The 18228-nt window shown below is 36.4% G+C and overlaps 1 protein-coding gene across 3 annotated transcripts in view; it reads right to left on the bottom strand.

The window, feature by feature from the left end:
• Nucleotides 1–18228, bottom strand: part of NPHP3 (nephrocystin 3) — a 56358-nt gene that overhangs the window by 18440 nt on the left and 19690 nt on the right. For all 3 annotated transcript variants that reach the window (XM_005201951.5, XM_005201950.5, NM_001192152.1), the window contains 10 exons: nucleotides 15862–15936; nucleotides 14039–14212; nucleotides 10060–10163; nucleotides 8000–8114; nucleotides 7603–7746; nucleotides 7018–7115; nucleotides 4250–4352; nucleotides 3731–3813; nucleotides 2196–2334; nucleotides 61–225 (listed from right to left, as the gene is read on the bottom strand). In XM_005201951.5, coding sequence (XP_005202008.1) covers nucleotides 61–225; nucleotides 2196–2334; nucleotides 3731–3813; nucleotides 4250–4352; nucleotides 7018–7115; nucleotides 7603–7746; nucleotides 8000–8114; nucleotides 10060–10163; nucleotides 14039–14212; nucleotides 15862–15936 — 1200 coding nt within the window. The remainder of the gene's footprint in view (nucleotides 1–60; nucleotides 226–2195; nucleotides 2335–3730; nucleotides 3814–4249; nucleotides 4353–7017; nucleotides 7116–7602; nucleotides 7747–7999; nucleotides 8115–10059; nucleotides 10164–14038; nucleotides 14213–15861; nucleotides 15937–18228) is intronic.

The following is an 18228-nucleotide window of genomic DNA, read 5'->3' as shown; positions in this document are numbered from 1 at the left end:
ACATGCGATGATATGTAGACATTTCAATAAGTGAAAAAACCTTACTAAGATAACATTTACCTGTAGATGTTGAAACTTGAGCAAACCACAACCATAAGTCAACAAACACATTTTGTGTAAACTGTGAATAAGGGAGGTCAAGACAGTCCAGGACATCTCAGGATAGAGTTCCATCAATTCTGACTCATTCACACCATTGTGACTAATATTTACAAGGCAGAGAATCTAGGTAGATAAAATAAATTAACAGTGATTATACAGTACCTCTATTGTTAACTAATAGCCATTAAAATGTCCATAATTCTTTTAAGCTTATTAACTTATTCAAATTTATCATTCAAGTGATTTAATAAACCAAGAAACAGATTTCTTAAAACACACTTTCCAAAAGACACTAATCAAGAATAAGACAGTGTACATATAAAATGTAGCATGCCAAAGATAGCATACATATAGAAAAAGTAAACTAATTAAAGAGTTCCAATTCTGGGAAGATGGTGGAAGAAAACAACCCTCTTAGTACAAATGCCTCTCAATATCAGATAACAACAAGTAAAAAAACATTTCTAAAATCATAACTGAACCTTTAGAAAAGAAAGGGAAATCCCCCAAGTATCCCAAATAGGAAACTGAAAATTTAGATAGATAAATAGCAGAACAAGAAGACAAGGAAGGAAGCTTGTGGGCTTAGAGGTAGAATGAAAAGTCCAGGAGGGAGGAGGGTTCAGGATGGGGAACATGTGTATACCTGTGGCGGATTCATGTTGATATACGGCAAAACCAATACAATATTGTAAAATTTTTAAATTAAATTAAATTAAAAAAAAAAGAAAAGTCCAACCTACAGGAACCCACCCCCCCCCCAAGCTGAGAAATAAACACAAAAATGGATCCAGGTTAAAACTATAAGGGCTCAGCAAGGTTGTTAGTGAATTTCCAAAAACTAAGTTGAATAACCAGCAACAAAAAAGTTTTACAAGTTATTTTAACTACTACAGAGTCATTAGAAACAAATTTTAACAAAAGATGTTCAAAACTTTTATGGGAAAGAAGATAAAATGTGATTGAAAATCATTCAAGAAGATGACTAAATAAATGGAGAACTATCTAGCTTTTCATGAAGGAGAAGATATAAGATAATTTTCCCCAAATTAGCCTCTAAATTCAGTGCAATTCCAATTAAAATTGCATATTGAATTTCCATGGAGTTGCTGAGCCAACTCTAAAGATACACATGGGAAATGAGCCAAGATAACTATGAAAAATATTAAGAAGGGGTTTGCCCAATGAAATATCAAAGCTTACTTTCAAGTTCTAATAATTAAGACAATGGTATTGATAAAGAATAGTAAATTGGAACAGAAGAGCCTAGAAACAGACTCATGTTTATATATGAGCTTGATACCTGAGAGGTAGCATTCCAAATCAGTAGGAAAGATATATAAAATAAAATAAACAATTAACTAGCTATATTTTAAAAGATTAAGAATTAGGCTCCTGGGAATTCCCTGAAGTATCCCAGGTTCAATTCCTGGTCAGGGAACTAAAATCCTGCAAGCTGTGCAGTGTGGCAAAAAAAAAAAAAAAAAAGTATATTCCTTCCTCACACAATAAATAAAAATATGTAATGTACATTAAGGACTTACACATGAAGAACAAAATTATAAAATATTTTGAAGGGAAAAATATGAAATCATTTTTATGACAGCAAAGGATTTTAAAAAATTAGATAAACAGGCATAAACCATAAAAGAAACTATGGATAAATTTCACTTTATTAAAACAAAACTTTGTATAATGATGCCATAAGGTTAAAACACAAGAACAGGGAAGACATTAATTTGTAAACTCTATAACAAAGAATTTGTATTCAATATGCAGAACCTTTAAAAACTAACAGATCAACAAGAAAAAGTCAACTCAGTTAAAAAATGGGTAAAGGACCTGACCCAGCAATTCACAGAAGATGAAACAAGAATAGCCAAGAAGCATGAAAAGATGAAAAATCTCCATGATAATCAGGAAAATGAAGATTCCCTGAGATATCACTTCTGGTCATAAGCACACTATGGCAGTGGGTATAGTATATGCTTGAAACATATTTAACATTACAGGGATTTACCATTTACTTTAATTCACACACAAATGCAAACATGGCAAAATAATCTTCCCTTTATAAGTTTATTACATTTTACCTGTTTCATTAGTTCTTTATCTGTATCGTTTGCCAAGGACTCCTGGATAGATCGCAGAACAAGTCTATATAATGAAACAGTATCTTGACACTGGAAACACTGAAGAAGGATTTTATCTAAATTGCCTGCTCTCCCAGCACTGTTGGAATTGAGAATAGATTTAATTTCTTACAGTCTGACAACAACTGAATAATTGGGGGTAAATAAAAACAATGCTCTACTTTATCTTTTTTTATACTGTTCAACTGGTAACAACAGGAATTCGATAAAACATGGCCCAGGAAAAATGTTAGTTTTATGGGACTGCTAGAATCATCAGAGTTATTTTAGTATACCATTTAATTCAATGCAATAAACATATGCTGGGAATTAACTATGTATCAAGTAATTACTGCACACTATGAAACATAAAAATAAGACATGGTACATCTAGATGCACGCCACCTACATACAGGAAGCAAGAAAATAATTACAAATAAGTATTATTAGTTAGCCATGCAAACTAAATTTAAACAAACAGAACCAGAAGTTAAGAAAACATCAGCTTAAAGAAAACAGTAGATAGGGTTTGTTTGAAAACATTACATAATATTTACCAGTAGTTTCTTTTTTTAATATGTAAAGAATGGTGAAAAAATAAAAAATGGTCCATAGTCCCTCTTAAAAGAGATTACTTGAAAAAATACGAAATGCATGACTTAACACTTTTGTACTCATGCAAGCCACTGTTGTTCTCAGATTCACTGCTATAACTCTGGGGACAGGGGGAGGGGTCAGTGAAAATATCACAGCCAATTCAAAGTTTTGAAAGATTTTTTTCATTTCAAATTTGGTGCTTCAGGTGAGAATGTGGAATTGAGAGACAACGGTACTAGTTTCAGTTTCCCCAGTATGAATTGTTCTAGGATTACAACCTACTCTGATGAATACCAAAACAAGTATTAGTCTTTTTTTTTTTTAACCTCTGGTTTCAAACAGACAAAGTAAGGTGAGGCTGTCCTGAAGAAGTAAAAGTAGTAAAACTCTCTACTGCTTATATAAAGGCACATTACAAATGAATGTCTAAAATAGACGTCTCTGCTGTAAGATGAAACGTTTATCAGGATGTGGGAACAGAGACAATTAAAAATTCCCACCAATATACCTATCTACTGATATTGAAAGACACCTGAAATAACACTTTTTATGCCTCATTTGCCTCCTCACTTTCCCAAAACTACAGGCCTCAAGGTGACAATTTAGAACAAAGATGGCCTTCTTTTGCAGCCCCAAGTTGAGAAAAGGTTAGTGTGATGAAAACCAGACAAATATATCCAACAAGTTCTGATATTCACGGGCTAGTAATTTTCAGTCGTCACATTATCATGGATGTCAAGCTACAGTATCACAGTCAAGTCATAGTATCACAGTTAGAACACCAGAATCTTAGTGGCCTGAGAGATTGCCATAATGGTCAGTTCTGTTTCACACAGTGAGGAAGCATTCTGCAGCAAACACAAAATTGCTGAAGATGACATAAAATAACTACCACTTACCGTGCAATCATTTTGCCGAAAAGAGTGACGTAAAGAGCATTGCAGGTTGTAGCAGAACGACAGTGTCGTTCTAGCTTCTTTTCCTGTACCAGTTAACCAAAAAAACAAAACAAAACAAAAATACAAAACCACCCTGGAATTAAGTGGCCTTTACAACTGAGCCATCAGCAAATGTCCCTGAAGAAATAACACAGTTCCTGCCACCTCATCAGTGGCATCACTGCTGTGTTGTGGTAAGCTACAAGTGCTGTCAACATTCAAATGCTTTTTCACTTTTAAAATACTGCTTAATATAATATAGTAAAGTAAGCCTTAAGACCAAAGTATTTTTTTATTGCTTGTTCTATATCTGTTATTAGTTTAAGGGTAAATGCATTTAACAAAGTAATAACTAAATTCCAATTTTCCTTGGAACCACATAGAGTTCCTATATTGAATTTTAAGTCTCATATAAGGTATTTTTTTTAAATAAAAAAGCTATAGAGAGTAAAAGAGAGCAGCATAATTAAAAATACTTACCTGCTCTTTACTCAATTTAATGTCTACAGAGTGGCATTCTGCAATTATAATAGATTTTGCATCTTTTGGATTTAAAGGGTCAAGATGAAGTGTAGGCCACAGCCTTTTATTTAAAGAAAAAGAAAAATGAAATTCTTTTCTAATGAAACAACAAAGCTTCCCATAATACAAATCAAAGTCCATTATAAGAATTAATTTTTTATACTACCTTCATAAAATTAATCATAGTAAGTAATATTATTTCCTTTATACATGTTATAATATGCATGTCATTACTTTTAGCAATTAATCACAACAAACACTGTTATAAGATAAAAGCTTATATATTGACTGTAAACTGGTAAAACATTTCTAGTTCTATGTTCTATATGATCAGTAAAATAACATCAGTATTGGTACCTATGAGGAATAGTGCCAGACATAGTCTTTGACCAAACATTACTTGTAATTCAGTCAAATTTAATCACCCTATAACATCCATTCTCAATGAAGTGCTGAAATTCTTTGTTGGAGAAGGGAAATCTTACGCTTTTTATAAACCACAAATCTGCGCTTTATACATAAAAAGTGTAAGATTTCCCCTCCCCAGCAAGCTAGTGAAGGTGATGGAATTCCAACTTAGCTATTTCAAATCCTAAAGGATGGTTCTGTTAAGGTGTTGCACTCAATATGCCAGCAAATTTGGAAAACTCAGCAGTGGCCACAGACTGAAAAATGTCAGTTTTCACTCCAATCCCAAAGAAAGGCAATGCCAAAGAATGTTCAAACTACTGTACAATTACGCTCATTTCACATGCCAGCAAGATTATGCTCAAAATCCTTCAAGCTAGGCTTCAACAGTATAGGACCAAGAACTTCCAGATGTACAAGCTGGATTTAGAAAGGGCAGAGGAATCAGAGATCAAATATCCAACATCCATTGGCTCATAGAAAAAGCAAGAGAGTTCCAGAATAACATCTATTTCTGTTTCATTGACTAGGCTAAAGCCATTGACTGTGTGGATCACAACAAACTGTGGAAAATGTTTAAAGAGATGGAAATACCAGACCACCTTATCTGCCTTCTGAGAAACCTGTATGCAGGTCAAGAAGCAACAGTTAGAACTGGACATGGGACAACAGATTGGTTAAAAATTAGGAAAGGAGTCCATCAAGTCTATATATTGTCACGCAGCTTATTTAACTTACATGCAGAGTACATCATGCAAAATGCCAGGCTGCATGACTCACAAGCTGGAATCCAGATTGCTGGGAGAAATATCAATAACCTCAGATATACAGATGACACCACCCTAATGCAGAAAGCAAAGAGGAACTAAAGAACATCTTGAGGAAGGTGAAAGAGTGATAAAGCTGGCTTAAAACTCAACTTTCAAAAAACCAAGATCATAGCATCTGGGCCCATCACTTCCTGGCAAACACCTGGGGAAAAAGTGGAAACAGTGACAGGTTTTATTTTCTTGGGCTCCAAAATCACTGTGGACAGTGACTGCAGCCACAAAATTACACTTGCTCCTTGGAAGAAAAACTATGACAAACCTAGACTACATATTAAAAAGCAGAAACATCACTTTGCCAGCAAAGGTCCATATAGTCAAAGCTATGCTTTTTCCAATAGCCATGTATGGGTATGAGTCATGTTTCTCACAGCTGGTGAGACATATTTCTATCTCTGCATTTTAAACCAAAATTGTCAGCAAAAGGACCCAATTGCACTGAGTATACTTTTAATCTTTGCAAGAAAGCTGAGTGTTGAAGAATTGATGCTTTCAAATTGTGGTGCCAGAGAAGACTCTTGAGAGTCCTTGGACAGCAAGGAGATCAAAGCAGTCAATCCCAAAGGAAATCAACCCTGAATATTCATTGGAAGGACTGAAGCTGAAGCTCCAATACTTTGGCTACCTGATGGAAAGTGCCAACTCACTGGAAAAGACCCTGATGCTAGAAAAGATTGAAGGCAAGAGGAGAAGGGAGACACAGAGGATGAGATGGTTCAGTGGTATCACTGACTCAATCAATGGGTGTGAGTTTGAGCAAACTCTAGGAGATAGTGAAGAACGGGGAAGCCTGGTATGTTGCAGTCCATGGGGTTGCAAAGAGTTAGACATGACTTAGCAGCTGAACAACAAATATACATATATCTGTTTATCTTCATGAATTTATGTATGGTATATGTGTGATATTAAAATTTCTTGGTAGGGAGGTGATTAGGAAAAGCATTACTAAAAATGCTCCCGGGGTAGAGAGACAAAAATAGATTGAGAAACACCACTTCACAGAACTCAACCACTGCATCCCTTTTTAAGTTTTGGACTTGCATTTCAGGATCGCAGATGGCTAGTCTTATTTTTCTGGGCCCAGCTCTTCCCTTGTTTTCCTCACCCATAAATTTAACTGCCTACCAGACAGAAATCACCAATTGGAGCTATAATTGACAACTCAAACAAACCATGTCTGAAAACAAAACTCATGACCTTTCCTCCACAAACCTGCCTGTCCTCTGTGTTTCCCATCTTAGTTCATGGAACCACAATTTACTTTATTTCTCAAGCCAGAAACCTAGGGGCCATCCTAGTCTTCTCCCTCACATCTCAGATCTAATTTCCCACAAAATGCTATAGATTGCATCCTTTTCCTGAATTTGTCCATTTCTCCCTATCCTCACTCCCACTTACATGAAAAATATGAGAAATAATCACGTATCAAAAAACTTTCTTTCTACTTAAAATATTTCATGTAACCAGAAATAACTAATGTTAGCAGCTTACCTCCACGCTGGAGGGCATGTTTCTACATTCACAGAAACAATTACTCTTACATTCACAGGCAGGGGATCTATCAGCCATTTCATGTGTTTTTCAACTTGCTTAAAAATATAAAAACAATTTATATAAAAACAATAATAATTCCATCTATTAATTTAGAATATTTCAAAAGCTTTCCAATTAAAATGAAATTCTCATTATAGTTCTCATTAAGGGTAAAATCTTACTTGGGGATTATTTATCGTAGAATATTAGAAGTGGCAAAACACTACCATCACTGATCCGAATTATGGGCATGCAAGGAAATGTCAAAGCCCTAAAACTATATCAAAATGAACAATGTTTGCTAACTGTAAAAATATAGTTGGTCCTTCCCAACAAGATACTAGTGTCTACTGGCATATATATATATATGTATGTGTGTGTGTGTTTCTGTATTATCCACAGGCTTCCTCTCTATAAATTAAGCAGAAATAAAAGAAACAAAATCAACATTTTTTTCTCACAAACATGATTTAAACATCTGTCATTACTGATACTTTTTGTCTCTTTCTGAGTGTATCAACAGGTTGCAAAGTGAAAACATACCTGAATTTGATCTATAGAATCAATAATGATGATGATGCTGCCTTGATGACGGGCAGAGAGTTTTTCCAGCCAACGTGGAAATTCTTCCAAAAGCTTAGCAGGATCCAATGTCAGAGCAGATACTGACCAAGAATGCTGCATCAACTACAAGGTGAGAACATATACAAATTAAAGTAGCTACACTTTATCACACAGCTGGTGAGAAATATTTCTGTCTCTGCATTTTAAACCAAAATTGTCACCAGAAGGACCCAATAGCATTGAATATACTTTTAACCTTATGCAAAACCAAAACAAATGGGTAATACCGAAAATTAGTTTATCATCAGGTCCTCAGGCCAGACAACTTCTGAATCTAAATAAAAATTGTAGTAACTCCAAAAATGGTATATTCTACCTTTAGAGTCAGTCGTTTAATAATCAAGGAAGCCTCTGAGCTGGTTGACATGGGCCTCCCCACAAAATGAGAAAGAATTAGTGTGTTAGGGGAATTCTTCTGTTGTAATTGGATCCTGAAAGAAAAAGACCTTTTGTAAGACTGATAAACCTCCTTTACTGTCAACAAAAAAGAATTCACAATGCATTAAGCATCAATTGCTACCTGTTAGTAATTACAAGATCAGTTAATTTTGAATTAATATGGGAAATTTCCATTTTTACTCCACTTTTAGATTCTTTTAAATAAACCGTTAAAAATTATAGCTTCATTTTATTTACAAATTGATGTGACTAATGTTAATTAAAACATTTGAGGTTAAAGTATTAGTAAAATGAACATTAACCTAGGAAGAAAGTTTCTATGGTAAGTACAAAAATAATATTTTGAAATATAACTTTGAATAAAAGGGCAATAAAAAGGAAATAACATATGATAATTCCTCAATGTAAATAATAACTATGAATGAAAGAAAATGGTCTTACCTCTTGTTTTTAAATAACATGATGAACTAAAATAAGAGTTTATTAGCTTAAATGAACCTTAGTCCATAATTTAAAGAACCAGTTTTACATTCATAGTAAAGATTATCCTTTATTTTGATATTCTTTATGATTTATTTCACTCTAAATAGTGTGTCTTATTTCAAATATTTAAAATCCCAATGAATCTTTAAAGATGAGCCCAGTAACTGAAAATAAAGGTACATGCCTCTGTAATTCACCTAATGCCCTGTCACACTGACCACTCCCTTCAGTTCAGTTCAACTGCTCAGTCCAACTCTGTGACCCCATGGACTGCAGCACGCCAGGCTTCCCTGTCAATCACCAACTCTTAGAGCTTGCTCAAGCTCATGTCCATTGAGTTGTTGATGCCATCCATCTTATCCTTTGTCATCCGCTTCTCCTGCCTTCAAACTTTCCCAGCATTAGGGTCTTTTCCAATGAGTCAGTTCTTTGAATCAGGTGGCCAAAGTATTGGAGCTTCAGCTTTAGAATCAGTCCTCACAATGAATATTCGGGATTGATCTCCTTTGGGATTGACCGGTTTGATCTCCTTGCTGTCCAAGGGACTCTCAAGAGTCTTCTCCAACACCACAGTTCAAAAGCATCAATTTTTCAGTGCTCAGCTTTCTTTATGGTCCAAATATCACATCCATACATGACTACTGGAAAAACCATAGCTTTGACTAGACAGACCTTTGTCGACAAAGTAATGTCTCTGCTTTTTAATATGCTGTCTAGGTTGGTCATAGCTTTTCTTCCAAGGAACAAACATCTTTTAATTTTGTGGCTGCAGTCATCATCTGCAGTGATTTTAGAGGCCAAGAAAATAAAGTCTGTCACTGTTTCCATTGTTTCCCCATTTATTTTCCATGAAGTGATGGGACCAGATGCCAAGATCTTAGTTTTCTGAATATTGAGTTTTAAGCCACATTTTTTACTCCCTCTCACTTTCATCAAGAGGCTCTTTAGTTCCTCTTAGCTTTCTGCCATAAGGGTGGTGTGATCTGCATATCGGAGGTTATTGATATTGATATTAACCACTCCCTTAGCTCTGACCTATATAATTTATGTGGGCTTCCCTGGTGGCTTAGTGGTAAAGAACCAGCCAGCCAGTGCAGGAGACTCAAGAGATGCCAGTTCGATCCGAGTTGGGAAGATCCCCTGGAGAGGGGAATGGCAACCCATTCCACTATTCTTGCCTGGGAAATCCCATGGACCGAGGAGCCTGACAGGCTACAATCCATGAGGTCACAAAAGAGTCAGACTTAACGACTAAACAACAACATAATTTATGTACACAATCACAAATGCTATTCCTTTCTCATTCTGTATCTTCCCTCTAACATTCAAGTTGTATATTTCTCAGGGCATGAGTCTGTTATTTTACTCTTTTTGCTTTTTTAATATTCAATACAGGCCCTGCAGGAAGGTAGACATGCAATAATTCACTTTGTTGAATGAGTTCAGTAGTTCAAATGATGACAACAATAACTGTTTAATTGCACTGTATCATACCACTTTGATAAAAGAAGGGACTTTCCAGAGCCTGGTCCTCCAGATACAAGAAGGGGTGGAATTGGTGCTGGTGCTGCCACAAGATCATTAAGGCGCTGGTAGTACTAGAAATAAAAATGAATGTAAATTGTAAATTGTGAAGAAGAACATGCCTCTTCAAATACTAAATAGAGTCAATTTCCAATTATCCTCTGAAATCAGTGGAGAAAAGCTGCAAGAAAAAATGAAATCTAGCTCTGTGAAGAATACTGTTGATAGCTTGATAGGGATTGCATTGAATCTATAAATTGCTTTGGGTAGTATACTCATTTTCACTATATTGATTCTTCCAATCCATGAACATGGTATATTTCTCCATCTATTAATGTCCTCTTTGATTTCTTTCACCAGTGTTTTATAGTTTTCTATATACAGGTCTTTAGTTTCTTTAGGTAGATATATTCCTAAGTATTTTATTCTTTTCATTGCAATGGTGAATGGAATTCTTTCCTTAATTTCTCTTTCTGTTTTCTCATTATTACTGTATAGGAATGCAAGGGATTTCTGTGTGTTGATTTTATATCCTGCAACTTTACTATAATCATTGATTAGTTCTAGTAATTTTCTGGTGGAGTCTTTAGGGTTTTCTATGTAGAGGATCATGTCATCTGCAAATAGTGAGAGTTTTACTTCTTCTTTTCCAGTTTGGATTCCTTTTATTTCTTTTTCTGCTCTGATTGCTGTGGCCAAAACTTCCAAAACTATGTTGAATAGTAATGGTGAAAGTGGGCACCCTTGTCTTGTTCCTGACTTTAGAGGAAATGCTTTCAATTTTTCACCATTGAGGATAATGTTTGCTGTGGGTTTGTCATATATATAGCTTCACAGAGCTAGAACAAATAATTTCACAATTTGTATGGAAACACAAAAAACCTCGATTAGCCAAAGCTATCTTGAGAAAGAAGAATGAACTGGAGGAATCAACCTACCTGACTTCAGGCTCTACTACAAAGCCACAGTCATCAAGACAGTATGGTACTGGCACAAAGACAGAAATATAGATCAATGGAACAAAATAGAAAGCCCAGAGATAAATCCACGCACATATGGACACCTTATCTTTGACAAAGGAGGAAAGAATATACAATGGATTAAAGACAATCTCTTTAACAAGTGGTGCTGGGAAAACTGGTCAACCACTTGTAAAAGAATGAAACTAGAACACTTTCTAACACCATACACAAAAATAAACTCAAAATGGATTAAAGATCTAAACGTAAGACCAGAAACTATAAAACTCCTAGAGGAGAACATAGGCAAAACACTCTCCGACATACATCACAGCAGGATCCTCTATGACCCACCTCCCAGAATATTGGATATAAAAGCAAAAATAAACAAATGGGACCTAGTTAAACTTAAAAGCTTCTGCACAACAAAGGAAACTATTAGCAAGGTGAAAAGACAGCCTTCGGAATGGGAGAAAATAATAGCAAATGAAGCAACTGACAAACAACTAATCTCAAAAATATACAAGCAACTCCTACAGCTCAATTCCAGAAAAATAAATGACCCAATCAAAAAATGGGCCCAAGAACTAAATAGACATTTCTCCAAAGAAGACATACAGATGGCTAACAACACATGAAAAGATGCTCAACATCACTCATTATCAAAGAAATACAAATCAAAACCATTATGAGGTGCCATTTCACGCCAGTCAGAATGGCTGCAATCCAAAAGTCTACAAGCAATAAATGCTGGAGAGGGTGTGGAGAAAAGGGAACCCTCTTACACTGTTGGTGGGAATGCAAACTAGTACAGCCACTATGGAGAACAGTGTGGAGATTCCTTAAAAAACTGGAAATAGAACTGCCTTATGATCCAGCAATCCCACTGCTGGGCATACACACTGAGGAAACCAGAAGGGAAAGAGACACGTGTACCCCAATGTTCATCGCAGCACTGTTTATAATAGCCAGGACATGGAAGCAACCTAGATGTCACCTGTTCTGAAGACCATCTCAGTTTCCAAGGATTCCTGAGAAACAATGAGAAGGTCTTATCTGAAGCCTTGGAGTCACCAAACTCACTACAGAGAATCAAGTTAGGACAGGCCACCTAAGATCTTTTTGAAATTGAGTGAATTCTATGCAAAGCCCAAGAACTCTTATTTCCGAGGCCATCCCAGATAGGAAAACTTGGTTCAGAGCTGAAAAGGAACTTGCTCAGAAAACTGCAACATCTCAGTTGTTATAAAGGAATTTCCAAAGTCATCTTGAGGGTTAGGATGTTAAGTGTACCAGTGGTGTAAATGATAACTGATGAAGAATCAAAAGAATGTGTAATAAGCAGTTTGTGTGAGCTTTAGGGTAGCAGAGATTTCTAGCAATTACAATAAATAATTACTTAGTATAGTTTTTCAATCAGTTTTTCTGTTTGTCATATCATATTTCCCAGGAATTCAAATATTTCTGATAGAAATGATGCTTCTCAAGAAACAAAGGGCTTATTTGATTTATGACCTCATAAACCTCGTAAATTGTTAGGTTATATGACCTAACAATTTAGTTCATGGCCCCACCTAAAGTCTAGGTGGCTTAAAGTGGTAAAGAATCTGCCTGCCAATGCAGGAGACTCAGGAGACCTGGGTTCAATCTGTGGATCAGGAAGATCCCCTGCAGGAGGAAATGGCAACCCACTCTAGTATTCTTGCCTGGAGAATCCCATGGACAGAGGAGCCTGGCAGGCTACAATCGATAGGGTAGCAAAGAGTCAGATACTACTGAGCACGTACACGAAGTCTTTTTATAGACCTGTGTTTCCCACATTAAGACTCCTTGCCACAGAAGAAAGCACAGGATTTATAGCCAGAAGATCTAGGTTAAAATCTTACATCTGCAATCTATACTCTGTAGGCTCATAGGCAAACTGTAATCTGAACCTTAGGTTCTTCAATTATAAAATAGTGATATCTTGCCTTCCTTATGAAATAACAATTTAACATTACCATGTGATGGGTACCGTGTCAAGTGCTTTATGTGCAAGATCTGGTTTAGTCCCCCCAACAACCATGTGAGGTAGGTTCTATAGTCATCCTCATTTTATACACAAGAAAGTCAAAGCTTAGAGCTAAGTTGCTTGGTCAAAAGCCATAGTGAGGAAACAGTGGAACCAAGACATAAAACTGAGTCTAAATTATAAAAGCCATTAAAAGTTCTATAAAAAAAATAGCTGTTAGTGACAGTTACTGTAATATTAAGATATTCTTTTATTAATTTTTAAATATTAAGTGTTTTTTAAACTTGAAGATAGATTCTTTGTACACTTCTAGTCTTGTTTATTCGCTTAGATATTTAAAGATGCTGAAGGACAGATCTGCCTATTGCGTTAACTACTCTGCTTTGTTTTCTGGATGTTTGGTATTTTGATTCCTCTAGGAACTGGAAGAATAGATAGCCTGACTATTTTTATCAGGTTTCCTAGGCATATTATCTTAGAGAATTGCAGACGGTAGCATAATAAACATGTAGTTGATAAATCCTAATCTGTAACTAGGGCTTCCCAGGTGGCACTAGTGGTAAAGAACCCAGCTGCCAATGCAGGAGACATAAGAGACGTGGGTTCAATCCCTGGGTTGGGAAGATCCCTTGGAGGAAGGCATGGCAACCCACGTCAGTATTCTTGCCTGAAGAATCCCATGGACAGAGGAGCCTGGTGGGCTACGGCAAATAGGGTCGCAAACAGTCAGACATGACTGAAGTGACTTTGCACACAAGCACAATCTGTAAGTAAACATGTTTGATGTTCATAAGTATATTTGAATCTCACTTTTTTTCACATGATACAAACCTAAGCACATGTCTCAACATGGATAATTGAGCCATCAGGAAGTTATTAACATAGTCCTTAACCTTGACTATAATTAGATTAAACCACAATTACATTACAGCTTTTAAGTGCAACTGATTTTTGTTGGAACTGTAAACCAAATGCTTACTTTCTCGAATCCCAACTCATGGGCTGAATTTGAAGCTTGCTGAAAAGCTTCCATTTGCTCTTGTTCATCATGTATGTCCCACAGAACATCACCAAAATCATCTTCTTCTGGAATAGAATCTTCACTGCCCAAATCCTTGGTGTCTAGGTCTGTGTTTTCAAAGCCCAGGATGTCCTGAACACCAAGAGCAAGCACACAAAAGTGAATGAAGGTGGGGAGGGAGGAGGGAGGAGGGTTCAGGATGGGGAACACATGTATACCTGTGGCGGATTCATTTTGATATTTGGCAAAACTAATACAATTATGTAAAGTTTAAAAATAAAATAAAATTAGAAAAAAAAAAAAGTGAATGAAGGAAGTGAAGACCTTGTACAGTATAGTCAGCACACAGGCCTAAGGTGGCCCTCATCTACCTTGGAGGGCAAGTTCAAACCTATGGCCTTTAATGGTACCTCCAGGGATCAATTTATAACTATAAAATTAAGCAATAGTTTAAAAATAAAGGTAAAGAAATATTAGGGCTTCCTTGGTGGCTCAGACAGTAAAGAATCTGCCTGCAATGCAGGAGATTGAGGTTCAGTCCCTGGATCAGGAAGATCTCCTGAAGAAGGGAATGGCAACCCACCCCAGTATCCTTGCCTGGAGAAATCCATCAACAGAGGAAGCTGGTGGCTTAGAGTACATGGGATCGCAAAGACTTGGACACAACTGAGTGACTAACAGAACAACACAAAGAAATATTAAAATAATAAAAACAAAGACCTCTCTCTTTCATTAAAGTTAGAGGGGATCTGGTTTCTGAAAAATATTACACAATAGGGTTGTATTTGGCTAGTGAACAATTTTAAAGACTGTGCTAATGTCTAAGATATGTGCTGCTTTACATTTTTATAAGAATTTAATTACTAATTAGGGTTTTTTTATGTTAAATCTCTCTGCTGTGATATCTACTCTTTATATTAATCACTGAAAATATATTGTCCTACAAGTGATAAAGTTGGTGAGTATGTCCATTTTCATTTATTACCATTTATTCTGTTTAATTCATTTATTTCGGGGCTCACTCTTTTTCTCTAATAACATATCTCCATACTTTAACATGAGTTAATTTTTAAAAAGTAATCCAGACCCTTATTTCTCAAATAGAGTTCCCAGTACCCTGAGGGAGAGGTCAGCAGGTAAGAATAAACACAGACTAAACATCTTCTTGTGTCCATTTTACTTGAAGATAGGGAATACTTTTTATTATCATTATTAGCATTTTTGCTGATACATAATTTTGAATGATTTTTAATATTAAAAATAAAGAGGTAAATATCAAGCAAAATATTTAACTCACATAAAGTTTCAAGATAATACTGAGATATCATAGAAACTTTTAGTCTGAGATGTCTCTGAGATCCGTGACCTCAGACACACAGAGGTATGTTTTCACTCGTCTCTATGGTTAGGAGGATAGTAAAATCCATCCTGAATTTTTCTATTTACAAAAACTCAAGGTGCACACAGAACCTGAGGAGACCCTCTATTGAACAGGATGAACATTATCCCTCAAATACTTGCTTTTTACCTACCGCTTTTGTAATCCATTTTATACCTGATGGGTATTAAAGAATCAAATTGTTTGTGAGCTCAGAGATACAGATACACAGTACTGGGAATGTCACAACAATACTACAGGATGGACTCTTGCCAGAAACAAGGGCACACAACTCAAGCATTGTTTTCAAAAAAGCAAACAAGTGATTTTCTCTGGAAAACTCAATTTTGTTGAAATCAGTCAAGATATTTGAGATGAAATCTTACAGGGAATGCATATTTACCTGTTTAATAATCTTTTCTACATAAATATAGGTTTTATAGACTCCTTCTGCAGGATCTCCCAAGTGATCAATGATCTAGTAGGGGGGGAAAAAAAGAAGTTTAACAACAAGAAAAAGCAATACTAACAGGAGGAGGAGGTGGTACTGAACATTTTTACAGGCTTATGTGTCAGGAACAGTTCTAAGTGCTCTGTGTGTATAGCTCACTTAGCCTCACAACCCTATAAGAAGACACTGTTATTCTCTCCATTTTCTAGAAGAGGAAACTGAGGCAAGTTAAATAACTTGTCTAAGGTCACACAGGGATTTTGTGTGAACAATGTTGCAAATAAAACAAAACATATGCCTTTTTTTTTTTTTTTGGTTCATGTGTTCATCTGGAAAAGTGACTGGTATTGGTGATGCCAAAACTCTGTCCAGGACCTGGTATCACCACTGAAAGTCCACTTTGTCTGGACTGATGCACACAGCTGACCATTGTGACACAAGAGAGCAGGAACCTACTAAAGACCTGGATAGGTGGGATGGTATGTGCTGGGGCCCTGGAAGCAGCGTCTACACCCCTGGGTGTGCTGCGAGGCCATGGAACCTCCATCTCTGCCTGCAAACAGAAGCAGATTTTATCATGTGGAGCAGAGACTGTGGAAAGTATTCCTAAGTTTGGCTTGATTCTTTTTATCTCACAGCCTTGGGGGAAATAATTTTTGTTTCTTTCTTCTTGTCCTGCAACCTCAACACGTAGGCTCATATAAAAGCCCTCTCTGAATATTGCTTGCTTTCTGCCTATTTGTTTTGGAAGGGTAATCAGGATAACCTGAGGAAACGTGGAAGGGTTGGGGTCCCTGGTTGTGGTGAGGGGGAACCAGCCTTTCTTTAGTGGGAGTTAATGGGGCTTCCTCTGCTTTTCTCTGTGGACCTGGGGCCTAGGTGCTCAGCAAATCTGTGGGTTATTTATAGAATGATCCAGAGGAGTGGTGGGGGGAGGAGGCCATGTGCCAAGGCTGAGGGGGCCTTCACCTGGGGAGCAGGTGGGGGTGCAGAGGACAAGGTACCCCCACAACTGCCCCTCTCAGCTCCTTCCCTGTTTGGCTGGGGGGCTTGGCCCCAGGTGAAAGGAATAGTCTTTTTTTTTCAGGAAAACTCCAATGGCTGAATTCTCATAGTTTTGTTTCAGGTAAAAACTTGTAGATTCCTTGCTAATCACTTCACCTTTTGGGTTATGAACATTCCAAAGCTAGGCAACGCCAAATACCAGCCTTTATTGTTTTAATCACTCTGCTGAATGTCCCTTCTCTTGATGTCCTGAATGGCATTTTTTTTTTTTCTTAAACACATAGTCACACACACATGAATTAAACAGCTAATTTCATCTTATGTATTTCTGTACCATTCAATATACATAACATTCAAAATCCATCTTTATGCCAGTAAAACTACAATTCTACAAAACAAAGCAAAGAAGTTTAGCCTACATTTAAATTTATAATCATAGTAGAGAGATTGTGACTCCTATATAAAAAAATTCAACCTGTGGTATACTAATTTTTAAAAGCAGTATCTATAGAATAAGTAACTTCCCTTGTAGCATCTAGTAACGTAGGCTGGTACTAAAATAAATTAAAACAGGATGAAATGGCTTTGGAGATTAACTATAATAAAAATGTACTCTTTTTTTCTTAGACTCTTCACTGTGTTATGCTGACTTCAAGAAAAATGTTTGTATTCACATTTGATCTTATTTTCTGGCTGGACATAGAGAAACAGAAACTTTGTGAAAACCCTAGAGTTGTTTAATTGTATTCTTACCATTAACTATAAACATTTACCAAGTTATCTCAGCATGCAGTAATGCAAAGCCTGTAATCGCTATTCTAAAATACATTCTGCTTTGCATCTAAGGATGATCAAATCCTTCTCCCACTCATCATCAGTTTTTGGGTTTTCCCAAAGCCCTCAGAAAGGGTTACCAGGAAAAGGCTCTTCTTTACACTGATCCTTGGCCAATAATAGATAGAACGACTCTGTGCTTGAGAAAAATGCACAGTAATGATTCTGATTTGCCCACTTACATATCATATACTTTTTAGGTATATATCACTATTCGTGTCTCGTTCTCTCATAGTCCACGACTAATCTCTTAGGAAATCTATTGACTCTGTCAAAATTTATTCAGAATCCTGTCACTTCTCATCACATCCTTTGGTCTGAGCCACCAGCAACTCTCGTCTGGATAACAGCAGGAGCTCTCCAGCTCTGTCCCCCTCCACTACCCTCCCTTCAAACCACAGTCAGTTCTCAACACAGCAGCCCAAGACAGCCTTGTCACAACAGCATTTCTTCCTCTTTGGTTAAAGTCCTTCAATGGCT

The sequence above is a fragment of the Bos taurus genome, chromosome 1, assembly GCF_002263795.3.
Source record: "Bos taurus isolate L1 Dominette 01449 registration number 42190680 breed Hereford chromosome 1, ARS-UCD2.0, whole genome shotgun sequence".
NCBI classification, from domain to species: Eukaryota; Metazoa; Chordata; class Mammalia; order Artiodactyla; family Bovidae; genus Bos; species Bos taurus.
The sequence above is the reverse complement of the archived record's forward strand: the minus strand, read 5'-3'. Positions and strand labels throughout refer to the sequence as shown.